Source organism: Microcebus murinus, chromosome 8 (genome assembly GCF_040939455.1).
Source record: "Microcebus murinus isolate Inina chromosome 8, M.murinus_Inina_mat1.0, whole genome shotgun sequence".
NCBI lineage: Eukaryota > Metazoa > Chordata > Mammalia > Primates > Cheirogaleidae > Microcebus > Microcebus murinus.
In genome coordinates this window covers 84601913-84621586 of record NC_134111.1, presented here as the reverse complement: position 1 = coordinate 84621586, position 19674 = coordinate 84601913, and the positions used below count along the sequence as shown (strand labels likewise).

The 19674-nt window shown below is 36.4% G+C and overlaps 1 protein-coding gene across 1 annotated transcript in view; it reads right to left on the bottom strand.

The window, feature by feature from the left end:
• The window catches only part of SPAG16 (sperm associated antigen 16), an 838437-nt gene extending 819906 nt beyond the window's left edge, over positions 1–18531 (bottom strand). Inside the window, exons 1-3 of the mRNA XM_020288215.2 lie at positions 18280–18531; positions 8385–8431; positions 2697–2792 (exon numbers count right to left, since the gene is read on the bottom strand). Coding sequence (XP_020143804.1) covers positions 2697–2792; positions 8385–8431; positions 18280–18406 — 270 coding nt within the window. The 5' untranslated portion in view covers positions 18407–18531. The remainder of the gene's footprint in view (positions 1–2696; positions 2793–8384; positions 8432–18279) is intronic.
• Between the last annotated feature and the right edge of the window lie 1143 nt (positions 18532–19674).

Sequence of the window (19674 nt, the reverse complement as noted above, 5' to 3'; positions counted from 1 at the left end):
TATTTTATAAAAATTGGAAGTCATTACAGAATGATAGCAATATAAAGGACCTTTGAGATTGCACATTGAAAACAGAACAAAAAATCAAGAACAAAAGTGACTAAAGAATTACAAAAAAAGGTAATAATACACTCATAAAAAGTCTAAGAGTTTAGAGAGGAGACCAAGCTTAAATGTAAGTAGACCTTTCTTTTCATAAAATTACATACAAATAATCTAAAGAATATACACATTTTATACACACACACATATACATTTCTAAGGAATATATACATACATACTTGGAAAAGACTTCAGTTTCAAGAAACAACTGACAATATAACCAAACTATACAATTGTTACAGATTAACATTTCTTATCTTCTCAATTTTTAAAAAAAATCACTTAAATATAAAAAAGTCTTCAGATTTCAGATCATTGTACCTACTAAGGAAACTGAAAGTATATCAAATATACAATTTAAAGTTTATAAAATAAACAATGTAATCAATTCTCAAATATTTAATCTATGTTATCAAAGTTTAAAGAAAATAATAAGAACTTACTTAAATGTCAACTATTCATTAAGTAATTTTTGTCAATTTTTTATCAAAAATACTATTTCTTATTATTAGGAAAGTATTATAACCTTTCACTTGCAATCTTTAAGGAAAATTTTATTCTTAATATAGATGGCAATATATCTGGTTTATAAATGGATGTAGTAAATTCATAACAAAAGAAAACAGATGTGATAAGCAATGCATAATATTTTTTTTTTTTTTTTTTTTGAGACAGAGTCTCGCTTTATTGCCCAGGCTAGAGTGAGTGCCGTGGCGTCAGCCTAGCTCACAGCAACCTCAAACTCCTGGGCTCGAGTGATCCTTCTGCCTCAGCCTCCCGGGTAGCTGGGACTACAGGCATGCGCCACCATGCCCGGCTAATTTTTTTTATATATATATCAGTTGGCCAATTAATTTCTTTCTATTTATAGTAGAGACGGGGTCTCGCTCTTGCTCAGGCTGGTTTTGAACTCCTGACCTTGAGCAATCCGCCCGCCTCGGCCTCCCAAGAGCTAGGATTACAGGCGTGAGCCACAGCGCCCGGCCTAGCAATGCATATTCTTTTAGATAGATAGTCCATGGCACAATTAAAAGCTAGTTTTTGAAGATTAAAATACAATAGAAATAAAAAGCAAATTAAAAAAAAAATAACTGATATGCTTATGGTAAAATAAATTCATATTTAATTAAACAGCTTAAAGGCAACTTTTGTGAATTTTCTGCATAGCACTGTTCTTTCAAAGAACTAAAAAAACAGGTAAAAGAGAAAAAAAAACTAAATGAGATTCAACCAGCTATAGAATGCCAGAAATCTAGAGTGTTAACTCTTGCAAGATTATGATAAAGAAAAGCTTTCAATAAATTGATGAAAGAAGAATTTCTGATATTTGGCTCAGTAGCTATAACAGCTACTACACTGTATTTCTTCCCCAGTTATCATCTTTTGGCTCACCTTTGCATTTACAAACATCTTCTAGCATGATATCACTATATAAAGAAGCAATTAGAGTTTTTTCATAATTTTTTTATTCAATGTTTCATTTAGGCATTTTTAAAAACTCTTCTTTAGTTAATGTTGTAAAATAAGAAAATGATGAGCAGTCAATAAATATATCAGTTTGACTACATGCAAAATGCTATATTTTAAAACTATTCCTATAAGTTATTTCATTGAGACATCCAACAGACTAGTAAGTCTATGCAGTAGATCTTACTCTGTGTCTACCATGAAGGAACTATATCCATAGAATGCATTAAAGAATGCCATTTACTATGAGCTGGAACCTTCCATTTATAACAGAATATAATCAGTTCTTCATGAAATATTCCTTTTGAGATTTTTTCTTTTTAATTTTGAGAGGGTGGATATTTTAGAAAAAACTTATTGGGTTTCTAGACAGAGGAAGTCTACAGAATATGGAAGACTGATACAGGATATGATATGGGGTAAAGTCTAGTTGTTTTGTATCAAGTAAGTTAAATCTGCAATTAAAAAAGAGTGTCATAATTTCCTTCAAACTCTCAGCATGAAAAGATTTAATCCTTGGAAAAAAGCATCCTTCTTTATGTAGTTATGAAAAAAGGCTTTTAAAATCATTTTTGCTATCATTATTTTCAATTTTTAAATTTGTGTTCAATTTCATAGGAATGCCATCAGTTTTATGTACTTTTAATTTGTGGTATTATAATCAAAAACCATCCCCCATTACATTCCTTAATTTAGTTCATAAGCCTCACAAGAAAAGTCATAATATATTAAGTATTTCCTGTGAGCTAAATATGTCCATTTAAAAAGACACAAAATTCTTACAAAACAGACTACAGAATCTGTATCTGATAGCGAATTCTAAATATGAGTGTTGGTTTAATCTCCGGTGAGATTAATCAGGCAGAGTCCTGACGGAAGGTGTCACTTTCTGCAAAGTCATGCCAGAGTGACCAGGATGTGGAGGATGAAAACCCAAAGAAGAGTAAATATGACTACTTACCTCAAATGAAGGTTTGATGACAAAAGAAACAGAAGTGAAAAAGACACGACAGGCAATAGGATTGCATTTAATAGGTAAGGTAAATAAAGTTTAAATGACTTTCCAAACTTCATATAAAAAGTATTACTGCTAAACTATAGGCTACAATAGTGTTCAAAATTCTCACCAAAATTTGAGTATCTGTAACTTGCTCTTGGGCTATCTGAATTGCTTTTGCCAGATCTTCTTCGCCTTCTGGAATGCTAAAATTGTCATCTGGTATCTAGATCACAGATAAACAGAAGGATAGAAAGAGTGAGCAGAGCAAAAACATAAAGTACCTTATTTCATTTCAGAAATAATTTTTCTTCACATAGCAAAAGATCAAAAAATACACCTTATGTAAGATGCCATACCATTCTGAAGATCTATGAAAAATGGATAAGTCACAAGAGGGCAGCTTTCTGACTTCCCTGTAAACATCACTCAATGTCACTTATAATAAAGTCAAGATCAGCACGTGGGCAACTGTTTTCATGTATAATGGCAAGTGTCATATAACAATTCTGCTGAAAAAATATATGAGGCTCCTCTAAATGCCACCATTGTTTCCCCATCCCAGGTTTTCTCCACTATTATTTTTTCACAACTAGCAACTGCCAACTCTCGTTTATTGAAAATAAAAACTCCCTTAGTGTTAAAATCTTGAAAGAATATTATGGATTGTAATTGTATAAAGGAAAGCTTTGAGATTGGAACTACATTAGACAGAAGTACAGTGAAGCTGGAAGGAAGCATGAGGCCTGAGCTCCAGCTGAGAAGTGGGAATCTGGGAACCCTTACCAAGAACAGACTGGATAATGGGAAATACCTCCTGAACAGAGATGAGAGTCTATGGTATGGATCCACGAAGCAAGTCATAAGGAACTGAATCTGAAGGACAATGAATAAGAAAACCTATAAGACCAGATGTTTTATTCAATCTAAATGTTTCAATGAAAGTTTCACATCTCACTCCTAACCAGCTGATATTAGCTAAATTTAGATATGTTAAGGAAGATGGCTGACTGGAGACAGTGCTTGCCAGACCGTGTGGTTGGAAGATAAGAATTCTGACAAAGGAAAGAAGAGAAGAGAAGCAGAGTGGGTGCAAATCATAGAAATAGGTGCTAGAGCCTGCCAGGGATCTCACAGAGAAAATCACAAAGTGGAGAAGGTAGAAGATAAAGAAAAAAAGATATTGGCAAGGATCAAACCCAGAGAAGCTCCAAGCACAGTGAAAGGGTAAGGGGGATAACTCTCACCTGTCCACAGGAATTCAGCGGCTAGCAGGCTACTTACTGAGTTTCTTGGAGGCTTTTCCACCCCCATGAGCCCAGACATGGGGCAAACACAATACAGTAGGAAAACTTTCATGATCCCAGAGCTTGGTCATTCTGTGCAAAGCTCCCTACCAGGGAAAGTGTCATGAGAGGTTGGAGACCTGGCTTTTCTCCATCCAGTTGCTTCCTTCCCCAGCCCACCCCCAACCGCTACAACAGGGAAAGCAGTTTGGACCTAGAATTTGGCAAGCTGCCAATGCCCTACCCCCAGTGGCTGTGTGCTACAGGCTGAGGATTCCATGGAAAGTGGGACACATGCCTTTCCCTTTCCTTCCCTGCAGAAGATACTGGGGTGCCCAATTCAGAGACTTCCTGTCCGAAGGCATTTCGCAGAGTTGCACACCAGCAGGTCAGACAAACAGGCTGGACTCCAGGCCTTGGCCCCTGGATAGGAGTGGGTTGCTGGGGAAACAGGAGGGAGGTCTGTTGAGTTGGATTTGGGTGGCTCTGAAGCCCACTTTGACAGATCTGATAGTATTCTCTGGTTTTGCGAGACATGGCCAGTGGAGAGAACATTCACCCTCCACCCACAAGAAAACTTCCCTGTTTAATTAGGGCAGTCTATGGTGAGGAAGAGCCTAGAGCACAGCCCAGGGTGCCATAACCATCAGGTGCACTTCATTCAGGTATTAGGGCTGACCGTGAATGGTGGCCCCTCTCCCACTCATTCTAGCCAGGAAAGCAGTTTGTCTGAGAAGTAGGCGAGCAGCCACCTCCCCGCAGTGGGGTGTACCACAGGCTGAGGCTTCTACAGAAAGTGAAACACACACCTTTCTCTTTGAGCACCTGTAGTGGATCTGGGGTGTCTGATTCGGCAACTCCCTGCCTGAGGGCATTACACACTGTCCCACACCAGCAGGTCAGACAAGTAGCCCAGACCCATTGCCTCTAGACATGAGTGGATTGATGGAGACACAAGGGGGAGAGCTCTGAGTTTGTTTTGGGTGCCAAAGAAGCCCATGTGGACATATTTGGCAATAGAATACAGTGGGGTTCTAAGACACAGTGAACTTGGAGGGAGCTCATCAATCTGCACCCCACCCCAAGAAAATAGCCCTGTCTGTTAAGGATCTATGCACCATATGCAATAGCATTCTATGCACCATAGAATCTATGGTGCAACCTTGTTGTCATAGCAAACAGGTACAGTTCATTTAGGCACTGGGGCTGACCATGCATGGCAGTCCCTCCACAACCCACTCCAGCTAGAACAGCTTGTGCTGAGAAGTATTTGAGCAACTCCCTCTCTCTATTGGGTGTGTACTCCAGGCTGAGGTATCCACAGAGAGCAGGGCCCACACCTCTTCCTCTGTGGACTTGTAGTAAATTTCAGAGTTCCCTGTCAGCTGGTGTTTTGCAGAGACATAAGCATGCAGGACAGACACGCAGGCCAGTGGGAGATATAAGAACTAGACAGTTAGATTCTCAGATGGCCCTGTCTCCACAAGCATACTTTCTAGCTGGGTGGGGCCACTTCAGCTTCTCCCAAGCAACTATCCCCAGAAGCTGGGAACAGACATTTGAACCCTGCCCAAACAGCTACCTTACCAACTTTTGTGAAGCCTAAGGGCAAGCCCACCCAACACAGCCCCACCCAGCCTCACTCCCTCAAGCCTCTCCACTGAGGCAGAGAATGAGGACTCACTTGAAGTTCCAGGGCCCCACCCACCACCTGTAGTATTGGAGTACTCCTCCTGAGGGACTAGGGTCTGGCACAAAAACAACAAGGCAGCCTGTTCCTTTGTGCAAATGCCACCTACTGACAGGGAAGTCAATTTGCACAGAACTTTTTAACATTTACTGGCTCAATCATACAGGGTGACGCTTCTCAGCTAAAAGCCCCACCTACTGTCTCGGTGATTAAACTGGGTGTGCCATTATAATTCACACTGCTAAGACAACAATAAAGAAGGGATTTCAAAGGCCTCCATCCTCTCTCATCAAAGAGAAATAGGAAATCTGCCCACACATACAGTGCACCACTGCTACAGCATATAAACAACTAGCAGCTGAGAAAAGCATCACACTAAGGATATCCATTACTACGGCATCTATGGGGAACCTAAATCACCATCAAAGCACCCACAAACAAAGCCAAAGGTTCTTATCCAATATATGCTAAAAACACTCCCATATGAGTGAGTCGGGGAAAAAGCCCCATCTAAACAAAACAAAATCAAAAATTTAGAAGTGACAACTGCTCCAGATGAGAAGGAATAAGCATAAGAATTGTGGAAGTATGAAAAATCAGAATGAAAGGTCTCCCACAAAAGGGAACACCCACCCTCTAGCAATGCATACTAGCCAAATGAAAATATAGGAAGGACAGATAAAGAATTCCAAGTAAATTGAATCCAAGAGATTATAAATAAATAAAAAATAAACTACCATGACCAAGTGGGCTTCATCCCAGGGATGCAGGATGGTTAAACACATGTAAATCGATAAATGTGATTCACTACATTAACAGATTCTACCAAGAGACTCCTGGAATTGATAAATAACTTCAGCAAAGTCTCAGCTTATAGAATCAAGGTATACAACTCAGTTACATTCCTATACACTAAAAATAGTCAAGCTGAGAGTCAAATCAAAGACTCAATAGCATTCACAACTGCTACAAGGAAAATAAAATACCTAGGAATATACTTAAACAAGCAAGTGAAAGATGTCTACAAAGAGAACTACAAAATGCTGAGGAAAGAAATTGCAGTTGATACAAACATGTGGAAAAAAACATCATGCTCACAGATCGGTAGAATCAACATTGTTAAAACATCCATACTATCTAAAGTGAGTCACAGATTTAATGAAATTCCCATCCAAATACCAATATCCTATTTCACAGATCTAAAAAAAAATAATTCTACACATCATATGGAACCAGAAAAGAGCCCAAATAGCCAAAGCAACCTTATAGAAAGGGAACAAATTAGGAGGTATCACATTATCAGACTTTGTACTACAAGATGACAGTAACTAAATCAGCATGTTACTGGCACAAAAAAGAGACATAGACCAATGGAAGAGAACAAAAAACTCAGATATAATACCATCTACATACAGTCAACCGATTGTTCACAAAGCAGTTAACAATATACAGTGGGAAAAAGAATCTCTATTCAATAAATGGTGATGGGAAACTTGGATAGCCACATACAGAAGAATGAATCAGGACCCATATCTTTCACCACTTAAATTAATTCAAGATGGATAAAGGGCTTAAATGTAAGGCATAAAACCCTAAGAATTCAAGAAGAAAATGTGAGGAAAACTCTTCTAGATATTGGCCTAGGCAAAGAATTTATGAAGAAGACCTCAAAGGCAATCACAGCAACAATAAAAATAAATGAATGGAACTTCATTAAATTAAAAAGCTCTGCAAAGCCATAGAAATAATTAACAGAGCAAATAGACAACCTCCAAAATGGGAGAAAATATTTACAAGCAATATATCTGATAAAGGTCTAATAACCAGAATCTACAAACAACTCAAGCAAATCAGCAAGAAAAAACAAACCACCCTATTAAAAAGTGGGCAAAAGATTTGAACAGAAGCTTTACAAAAGAAGGTAGACAAATGGCCAATAAACAGGAACAAATGCTCAATGTCACTAATAATCAGGGAAATGCAAATTAAAAACCACAATGAAATATCACCTAACTCCTGTCAGAATAGCCTTTATTGAAAAGTCAAAAAAAACAAAAACAAAAACATGTTGGAGTAAATGCAGACAGAAAGAAATGCTTATACACTCTTGGTGGGATTGCAAATTAGTATAATCACTATCAAAAACACTATGGAAATTCCTCAAAGAACTAAATGTCAGCCTACTATCTGATACAGCAATCCCACTACTGGGTATTTACCCAAAGGCAAAAACGACATTTTATCAAAAAGACACCTGCACACAAATGTTTATTGCAGCACAATAAATTGTAAAGATGTGGAATCAACCTGAGTGCATATCCATTCATAAGACGATTAACAAAATGTGCATGGAGTACTACAAAGCCATAAAAAAGAATGAATTAATGCCTTTTGTGGCAATTTGGATGGAACTGGAGACCATTATCCTAAGTGAAGTATCTAAAGAATGGAAAAACAAACACCAAATGTACTCACTACTAAATTGGAACTAACTGATTAGCACACACATACATAGAGGGAATAACATTCAATGAAAATCAACTTGGGGAAGGGAGAAGAAAGGGATAGGCAAAAATGTACCAAACAGGTACAATGAACAATATCTGTGTGACAGGTACTCTTATAACCATAATTCAAGTATTATAAAAGTGATTCATTTAACCAAAATACCAAAACTAGTTGTATCGCATAATACTATTAAATAAATAAATAAATTTAACTGAAAAGCTAGCATCTCTCAAGGAAAAAAATTGCTTATATCTTTCAGAAAATAAAGTGAATATTTCATCAGAATAATTGTAATTAATTTATGGAATAAATTAACTGAAAATTAATATATTACCTCTTCATATTCATAATCCTCTTCAGATGCTTCAGTTACAGTGACCTCTGAATATCTTGTCAAGTTTTAATCTCAAAAAATATAGAATAAAATTATTATACCAAAACTTATATTGACCTTAAAATATAGTATTTGATTCAATTATCTCACTAAGTAGTGGGTAAATACATGTAATTTTAATTGCTTAAAATTTTTCCCCAATATGGCCTATAAATATAGACATTATAAAATAAAAATTTTAATTAGTATTTTAATTATTTTCATAACCTAAACTAAGTCCATGAAAAACTACATTTCTACCTGTCTGACTATTAACTATCTAATGATTTCCAACTTGATTCTAAGAATGCGCTGATAAACATACATAGTGTCATAAGGCAATATAAATTAGAAAGAGATAAAAAGAAAAAATTTTTCAAATTCACCTTAAACCACACTGAATTTTCAAGAGCTCCTGAGTCAATTATTCACAATGTAATAGGACTTTATTTGATTTCAAGTATTGTGAACGAATACAAAAGGCATACCAGTATTTAAATATTACTATAAATGAAAAAAGAAATAATAAAAACAATCTTAAAATTCGTATAGTACCAAAAAAGAACCAGAATAGCCAAAGCAATCATGAGCAAAAGAACACAGCTAAAGACATCACATTACCTGACTTCAAAATACAATACAAGGCTATGGTAACCAAAATAGCATGAAACTGGTATAAACAGAGACACATAGACCAACAGAACAGAGAAACCAGAAACAAATCCACATAGGTATAGCCAACTGAACTTCAACAAAGCCACCAAGAACATACATTGGGTAAAGGATACCCTCTTTGATAAATGGTGATAGGAAAACTGAATAACAATATGCAGAAGAATGAAAGTAGACTTCTCTCACCATATGTAAAAATCATATGGGTATATATCCAAAGGAAAATAAATCAGCATATCAAAGGGATACCTATACTTGCATGTTTATTGCAGCACTATTCACGATAGCAAAGATATGGAATCAACCTAAGTGTGGATAAAGAAAATGTGGTACATACACAATGGAATACTATTTCAGCCATAAAAAGAATGAAATCCTGCCATTTGCAGGACCATGAATAGAACTGGAGATCATTATGTTTAGTGAAATAACACAGGCACAGAAAGACAAATAATATATTTTCTTACATATATATATATGTAGGAGTTAAAAACTTGATGTCATGGACATGAAGAATAGCATAATAGATACCAGAGACTGGGAAGGGTGAATAGGTGGGAGGGAGAGGATGAAGAGAGGTTGGTTAGTGGGTACTAACATATAGTTAGATAGAAGAAATAACTTTTAATGATTGATAGCAGACTAGTGTAAGTATACTTACCAAAAATATTTTGTATATTTCAAAGTAACCGGAAGAGAAGAGTTGAAATGATACCAATGTATTGAAATTATAAATTCTCAAGGTAATGGATACCCCAAATACCTTGACATGATTATTATAAATTCTATGAATGTAACAAAAATTCATATATACCCCATAAATATGTAAAATATTATGTATACATCAGTAAATAAATATAAGTGAAAAACATATCTCAGTGTTTTTATCAATAAAATTCACTTAAATCCTTACTTTTTTCTTATATAATCTCAATTTTTAAGTTAAATTATAGGAAAGATGACCTAATTTTTAAGCAAACATAAACTATATATCAAACATAATTCATTATCTCATAAATGTTTAAGGAATTAAATATCAATAGAAATGATTTTAACAAAAAAATTCTAAGAGCACTGCTGTAAGATTTTCAAACATTGCAAGTTACTCTAATTACAAATGAAAACTTCAAGATAACATTTTAAATTAGAAGAAATCACAACATACACCAGTAACAGGCTTTCTTTTCGTGGGGGGAGATCGGTTTATATTTTTTTCAATTACACTGACTTGGTTATGCCAAGTTTAAAAGGTGTGAATTAAACACTTTAATGCACAGTAATGGTTATGAAAACCAAAAATGAGATTAGCCTATTTTTTATTTGCTGCTGGTTGTAAAAAAATTGTCTCTGGTATTTTGTCTTCCAAGACAGCTGAAAGTGTATATGACAACTTCTATTATTTGTAACAAGAACAGATAACACTTACACAGTATATAATAGGAGCCAGGCACTGTTCTAAGGGATTTCCATGTATTAACTAATTTCATTTTCATCCTGTCTACAAGGCTAGACCTATTATCTCCATTTTACAAATGAGGAATCAGAGGCACAAGTTTCCACAGCTAGGATCTAACAGAGTTGGGAATCAGCCCTAGAAGTTCAGGCTTCACTATGTTATACTGCCTCGACATACTCTGTATGGGTTTTTTGTGCTATATAAATACTTGAAGTGTTTGCCAGTTTTCATCTACAGAATTCTAAACCTGTAAATATATTCTTGTTACTCAGCTCCATCATAAGTAACCAATCTTCACTGTCTTTCTTTATCCCTATCACTTGCAGGAGACACTTAAGTATCATCTATTATGACCAATCCTCGGGTAATAGATACCTGTAAAAAGGCCAGTATTTTATTGTCAAACATGAGCATCTCTCCCAGTAATATCATGAAAAGTAATTAGGATCAATAATAACTAGTTAAAAGATTGGTCAACAACCACACAAGAAAAGTTGGATACCTGAAGTCTATCTCATAACCTTAATTCATCCATACTAAGTATTACAAGGAGTAAAGTACCTACTTGTATTACTTATCTATTGCTACAGAACAGTTTCCAATGGCATTTGCCTCATTCTCCTTTAATTCCTTGCCATCAGCTTCCTATAAGACCAAGAAGGTTCTACGCAATCTGTCCAAGGTGATTTTGTAAGCAGTCACTTGTCAGTAAGTCTACAGAAAAGCAATACCATCCTTCATTATGTTCATACTATAATATTTTCAAAGAGTTAAATACTCTAAAATCATCTGAACAGACTTTTAAAGTTGTAAATAAGGCAACCACTGACAGTATTATATGAGGAAGAGATGTCACAGAATAGGTTGTTAAACATGGCAATCAATATAGGGAAGAAAAGACATCATTTATCCCCAAAACATCAGAAATATCAAATAGCATTTGTATATTCCTACTCAGCAAATATTCAAGGAAAACATCTTTTAATTGCTAATAACATATTGTTTCCCTACAATCAAAAATCTAAATCTAAATCTATGATTTAAGAGAAAAAAATAACTGCCATTTTATAAAGCTTAAAAGTATTTCCACATAGACCAAAACCATATTTATTCTCACAACAATCCTTGAGATTGAACAGTACAGATATACAGTCATCTTTAAATTAAAAATGAAGAAATTGAATCAGGAAGGTTAAGAGATTTTCTCAAGATCACACAGCTATAAGTGACAAAGACCAGTTTCTTAAATAACAAGCACCATGAATTTTCTACTATACCATACTATTTCTACAATGACACAATAGGAATACACAATTTTTTTACCAACATCCTGTGTAATGAACTCACCTATCTGTTTTTTCAAACTCTCAAGTGTTATGCTACCAACAGCTAAATTAAATCACGTAAATAGTTGAATATGAAGACTCCAGAGGAAGGATAAGTATAAAAGAGCTACAGGTACAGACTCAAAAATAAATTTAACTAAGGACAAGAGATTAATGAGACAAAGGTCAGGTAAAGGACAAAACACCACAAATAGGAACAGATATCCTCTTTGATTGATATTCTGAAGTGTTCACAATATGGTTTGTACAAAAATAATCTTTCCAGAAGCAACTAAGTTTAAATATGATGATGTAATGTTATTAAATAAATGTACTTTGGCATATTGTTTGTATGTTTATTGGGACATGGACAAATACACAAGCTAATCTTAAAGTGGTTCTGTAGCAGTTTACAAAATGCATGCCATATAAAATATAACAATAAATGAATGTGGTAAATGGAGGAGAAAGGGAAATAGTAGAAATAAGGTACAAGTAAAGATGCAGTACATGCCATAAGTCTCCTAAGCTTTGTTAAACATAAGCCACAAATTTCACTCTAAGCTTCCCACCAGTCGGGGCAAAAGGGTGAATGAAATCAGATGCTAATACAGTATCCACCCAAACAGACATACAGCAATTTCTGGTTGCAAAGCCTGACAGAAATTATACTCTTGCATTCCCACAAAGAGAACACTGTACAGATGTTGATCCTCTTGGCCCTGGAGGCAGCCAGAAAGGCAAAGTGAAGTAGAATCTGATGGAGTACCATTATGTGAAAAACTTTGGAAAGCACTGTTTCAGACAGCAATCTTGCCAGAATAGAAAAGGGCAATTCATCAAGAATCCTCTGAAAGGTAAAATCCTTTACCTTGTTTCTACTTTTACTGAACAACTTTCTCATCTGTAATTTAATCTCTTAGCTAATCCTGCTCTCCAGGAAACATCCATACAATTACACTGGTCACAGTTGTCATACAGTTATTTTTCCACTGGAATAATAGCTAGCATTCTGGCTTGAAATCAGTTTCTTAATGCCAAGTAGACTCTGAGCTCTTACAAAACTCTGCTCCCTAATCTGCCTACTAGTCCTTCAAAGAATATCACTGAATTCCAGTTCCAAAATTCATTTTTGTCTACACTGTCTGTTCCCCTCATATCTGTTTCTTGCCTATCTGCCTGAAAGGCCTTGACTTGACACTTAATACCATGCATGGGTTTCCAGTTTGCTCTTGCCTAGGGTACTGTCTGTGGCTCCCTTCCTCCCTGCCCTGAAGCCACAGACCAAAGCACCATCCAATTCAAGGCCAGGTTTTGTCTTCTAGAACCATAATCTAGACACAAATTGAGGCTTCCATTCCTCCCAAATCTCCACTTACTATGGAAGGAATTCAGTAGCTCTTGTGAGTTTGCATAGGATGAATCAATTCCCTAGTACTTGGTAACCATGGGTGAACAAATTGGTAGTTTCTGCACTAGTAGAATGTGTACAAGATCCTAACATTGTAGATTCTATCAGAAAATAGACCAATGTAACACCCCCACAAAAACTGCCAAGGAGCCCTTGATCCATCATGGTACTACAGAAGACACAACTGCTAGAAGCCTCAGAGAAGCATTTCAGCTAACCTAATGGAACAGCTTGAAGTGACAGCTGGTAAGAGGGGGTGACAAACAATGTTCTGCAAATGGACCACAGCCAGAAGCCACTGAAAAATATTCAGATGTCAGCAGCATGCAAAGTTCCTCACACACTGGTCTCTTCCACTGCTGCATTTGTGGTGTGACCAGTGCCAGAAGCAAAAGCATCTTTATAAGGAACTGGAGTGAAACATATAGCTAATTATATTTTACATGATTTCCCGAAGCTACCATAGACAGAAATCACTTGTAATCTTTGCCATCACTGCAGAGCCAATGTATACAATCTAAAATCTAGCCTGGATTATCCATGATCAACATTTTACTTATTAAATTGAAATAAAAGTATTATACATAGCAAATATGTAGCAAACATAGCAAATACATAGCAAACATCACAGTCGTCATGTTCCTTTTCTTAGGAATGTCAGTTTAAATAAAGTAAGTCAACTGAATAATATAAACCAACAATGGCAAATACAGGCATGCTTGCAGTTACTTTCCCCATTGCTGTTTGCTCCCTGCAGTCTATACCACTGAATCTTCATGAGGTCTCAGAGTTCTCATTAACACTACACACCACGAGCTGGTACAAAAGTGGAAATTTATTGGCTACCCCAGTTCTAGATAGCTATTGTGTATCTACTGCCTCAAAAGCTAGAAAATAACTCTTTTCTCAGCATGTAAAACTCATAGTTCTCATGGTGGGTGATGGTACAATTACTTCCAGATTCTAAGCCAAGAGATCCAACAATATGGGTTCTATATGTTATACTTCTATCTGAAAATATAAAGGCTAAAGGTCAAGATATTTAATCTCCACACTTGCTACTCCAATTGTAGTCCTTAGATCATGGCAGCACCAGCAGCACTTGGGAGCTAGTTAGTAATACAGAATCTAAATCTTCTCCCAGACTTGTTGAATTAGAATTTTTATTTAAAGATCCACAAGTAATTCATATGCACATTAAAGCTTGCCTAGACTAGAGCACACAAAAACAAATTTTTTTTCTCTCCAAATAACCTATGACTTTCATATACATAAAATCCACCACTCTGGCTTTAGTAACATGGCTCTTGGTCTAGATTCTATATTCAAATTGTCTATCCTTTTTATTTGAATATATGTGGGGTACATATATTCTAATATCTAAGCACCCATGGACAAATTAAGTTTTCCAATGATAATAAGAAATATACCATTTGATTATATAATTAAGGATTATTAAGGATTTTACAAACGTCTTTTTACTTAATACTATAAATACCCCAGAGAAGTATTATATCATTTTATAACAGAAGAAAAAAGGCTAAGACATGTATCTAAGGGAATGGTTAAATTAAAAAATGACATCTATACATATAGCTTTATAATTCTTTTCACTTACTGAACATTTAGTTCTACAAAAAAACTAAATGTAAACAATAAACAACAAAATAACAAAAAAATGACAAAGTTTCTATTTTAATTAAAGTTATCACTGAAATTACTATTGTGTGAAAGACTGGATAGATATGGTACTTAAGAAGAAAGCATGAACTTAGGTGGGACTTAAGTCTAACGTTATCCCCATATTTCAGAGTCTAGAATCCTTAATTTTGTGGTTTCAAAAACAGTTGACTTTGGGACTGCATCCAGAGCTGAGGAGCCTCAAATGACTATCTTAAACTTACTTGGCCCTCAGCAAGTGCTGCTAGGGGCAAGGGAGACCTTTTCAGTGGCCAGAAATCTTAAATCCTCAATCTAAGAAGCCAAATTCTTAAGTGTTAGAATGCCTAGAAAGACGTTAATAATCAAAAGTTAATTAAGGGAGCAGAGAGTCTGGCAAACGGAAGTAGGTAACAAAAACAAAACACTGAGTAGTACATTTTCCTAGGGTCCACATATTCCATTATTCTTCATTGAACAAAGTCTTTTTTAGACAAGTAACAACAAAACCAATTAACCTTTAGCTTTCTCAGTACAAATTCATTCCAGCCTGGATCTTCCAGTCAGAATTGGGTACTATCAAATGTTCACCACTCTACATTAATAGGCATTCTCTACTCACTATTACAATTGGAAACCTCACCCAAGTTGTGTTGATGTGTAATAGAGAATTCATTAACAAAAGACAACCAACCTTCTTTCCAAGTTCTAAAGATAGGTACTTGGTCCCTTACTTATCATATAGTTAAAATCTAGCCTTATATTTTATAGTGTTGCAAATACTTTTCTAATGAATAGCCCTACAGAGGATTCATGTACTCTATGACTAGATTTCTCAAAATTCTGTTGATAGCTAAGAACTATGTTATCTATGTTTGTATCTCCCTTGTGGAAATTTAAAACATAAAAAGCAATGATACTGTGAAGTTCCTCAGAAGAGAAATAGGTGGTACTGCTACAGCTAGGAAATTATAGGGAAAGGGTATTGCAGGGGTAAGAATTCTTTTTCCTGAAGACAGTCTCTAACTCGTTATAAAGGACATGGGCCTTTTTTAATGAAGGCATTTTCTCCATGGTGGACCCTGGCTGTGTTTCTGGTTTGGACCACATTAGTTTATGAATGTTCTTTATGTTTGACTGTTTAAGAGCAGAAACGTGGATGATTTCCTGGAAAATTCAAGTCAACTCTTTCAAAGGATTGTTTGATATTGATAATTTATTGTCTACTGTACTAGGAGCATCTGTTCAGTTATAAATAAGGGAAGTCCATGGCCAAATGCAGTATATTAAAAGTGATTAAGTATATGTGCAAAGTAGAGAACATCAGATTTCTGATTCATTTGTGCATTCTATAATTTTTATTTATCCACTGCTGTAGCTCAATTAAATTACCTGAAAGCTAAAGAAGTTAAACCAAGGAAAGTCTCACTTCAGTAACTATTATAATTGCCTTTAGAAACAATGTCAAATAACATTATACAGGCAACTCTTAATTATACATGTGAAAAGAGCCCAAGGATACAGGAATAATTGACATTCACAAGTAATCCTCAAATTTTATTTTAACTAAGAATTTAAGCCTCTCCCATGACTAAACCTCTTCCCTGAATATTGAATATTGCAAAATTACTGGTGAAATGTTTAACTTTGCCATCCTATGATTACCCTTTGGTTGTAACACAAAATAGTAGTTACTCAAGCAAAGAGAGATGGAAGAAATGCAAAGGGATACATAATCCACAAACTGGATAACAAAATCCTAAAAAGTCAGACTTATCTTTGTAAACATCATTATTTATAAGTCTTTGTAACACAGATTGCAAACTGCTACTTGTTGGCAGCTGTGACTCAGTCATCTCCCTGCAAATTAAGTAAACCTAATTTCCATTGCTAAAAGTTACATATGTTGGAATCCTACCATTTATTTCACAAAGATGTTTGCAAAAAGCTACCTCACTGTGTTAGTCACATGTTAACAAACTATGTAATTATACAAATCATTTTAATGAGAAAAATGACAAGATGTCTTCTTACCATTCACTAGTAAGGACACTGGATAACTTTATATTTGAAAAAGATGGCTCAGAAAGAAGTATTCAAATCATTTTTTAATTTAAAAAGGAATATTACTGGAAAAAGTAGCCTGTCAGAGCTATGAAAACAGAGTATAAAACCTCATTTATGACACTAACATACCAAATATATTACATTCAAAGTGATTTCAATCTACTCAAATTTATATTCTTATCAAAATCATTTTTGCACCCAATAAAATACTACATATTTTATTTAATCTTTCAACTAAATTCATCAAAGTTCTCTATAACATGGATGTGTACTGATTCTGAGTCAGGACAGGTTAATCAGCTTGTCAAAGCTCACAAAATGAATCATTTCTGGATCTCTGAAATCTTGAATTAAAGTTGAAGGGATTATAGTTGGACAAAAAAATAAGACAAGGTAGATTTGGAGTGTCCTTGCTATCTTTAAGAATAAAACAGATAACCATCTCTCCTTTACTTGCCTAAAGAAAGGAGTTAGGTGTCTTGTTTTCATGAATCCTCCCCATCTCTTCAGTACCATCAATGTTTACCTACAGGATGGGTGCTGTAAAGCCTTACACAAGAAATAGTGAACCTAATTAACCACAAACGGTTACCTGCTTTTTCTGGTACTCCCACTACTAATTGCTCAACACTATCTACTTTCTTTCTAACATCTCTGAGCCTTGTCAGCTTATTAGATCGTTTGGTTGCTGGAGAAAAAAAAGCAATTATTATTTAACTGTCATTATTAAATAACCAAAATTGAAACTATCTAGGAAGGTGATGCTACGGAAATTATCTACAGGATCATGAGTTGGGTATTCTGAGATTAAGTTCCTTAAAGTCCAATGGCAGCGTCCTTTCCCTAGTCTCCTAAAGTTCCCCAGAGTGATTTACTGGGACGGTGTTCTGAAAGCTTGAGGACTTATTTAGGAAAACTTATTAACTGAAAAGAGGGACGAATCAATTTGCTGTGTCTCCTGAAGATAAAAAGCAACATTCCACCCAAAATGTATTGAGTGGTTACTAAGGACGAGGCCCTAGGAGGTCTCCTAACTGTTCTAACAGGTACGGGGCACCCTACACTTCCAAAAGGCGAGAAATTCAGTGAGCAGCTATCAAAGGGGGCGGCGGCAGCAAGGACGCCACCTTAAGGTCCCACAGACTGGTGGCCGGCTCGGTGGCCCCGAGCCTTAAAAGGCGCCCCCTGTGGGAAGCCGTCGCCTTCGCCCCCAACAGCCGTCACCGCGGCCAGCACCTGCAGGCCGCGCCTCCAAGAGAAGGATACGCTCCAGGTAGTAGGCGCCCTCGGCGGCCACCGCGTCCGCCGCGTCCCCGGCTGGCGTCAAACCCATGCCCAGAGCTTCTTCCAGAACGCGCAGAGCGGAGCTGCGCCCTCCTTGCTCAGCAGCCATCTTCGGCGCTCCGAGCCCCCGCCCTGAGTGGGCCCACCACAGTCCCGGAGGGCAACCGCGAAGACGCTTCCCGACTGCCCCACGCAGCTCTCGCGAGATCCCGGCACTTCCTCGCCTCCTCCCTCCGGACCAGTCCCGGGCATGGAAGAGCTGCCCCGGGGTCCTAGTCTCTGGTGCGGTCTCCGCTTCCACGGTTACCCTGACAACATCGTTGCCTAGTTACCCTGAAAGCTTGGGACTCAGCTCCTGGAATGCACAGGATGCAAGAAACAGCTGGGATTACATCTTCTGACAGAGGCAGCTTGGTTTCCTTTCGTTTTGATCTTATCATTTCTTTCTCACTTCGTATTCTTCCCTAAATTGCCTTTCTCGTGGTTTTACATGGCCATTGTCAGTACTCGAATTTTAGATGTTCGTAGAGTCCCAAGTGTTTGTTTCAGGGAAAACTACTAGAAAAGAGGAATGTGCTCAGTGCCTGGAGGAGGAAAAAAAAAGTTCTCAAAATCATAATTGAGAGTCTGACTCAGGGGAGCTATCAGACACTTTTCAGACCCTTAGCAAAAAAGAACTAGAGTGGTCACGTTAGTCAATTTCTTTCTTTTGATCTTTAATGTACTTATCTGGACATCCATTGACTTTAGTTTCATACAGTGGGACTTAGAATGGTATTTGTAGCACTGATTCCTGCCTAGGGAAAGCCACTTTCATAAAAATTTTGAGCTACTACCAATGGCCTTAATATAATATATATAGATGATATTTGCCCAATCATGTGTAGTCCTATTGCATGACAGGATTTTCCTCAGATATATGTTTTGTATGAATCAGAAGCATCACCAAGGCACTTTTCCTTGAAAATTCTTTTTCATTCTACATTTTTGGTGAAAACTGGATGCCAAACAGTGACTTTATGAACGCTCTCATTTATTACTAAAAAATAGTGGTAACCTCCTAAAGAGGTGGCTGAAAGCCTGGGTGCTGGTGCCAGAGGTAGCATTCAGAGCCTGGTTCCACCACTTAGTAGATATGAAACCTTGGGCAAACTACTTAATGCCTCTAGGCCTCAGTTTCTCCATTTGTAAATAGAGGTAATATATTATGTCAAGGTGTTACAAGGGGTAAAACAACAAAAAACATTAAGAACCTAGCAGGCACATAGAAGGCACCAGGAAATGTTAGGTATTATTTCTATTAAATTTAACTGTTTGATTTTGTTTTGTTTTTTAGAATAATCAAGGGTCAGGATTAGACATATAGTTGGAGAATTC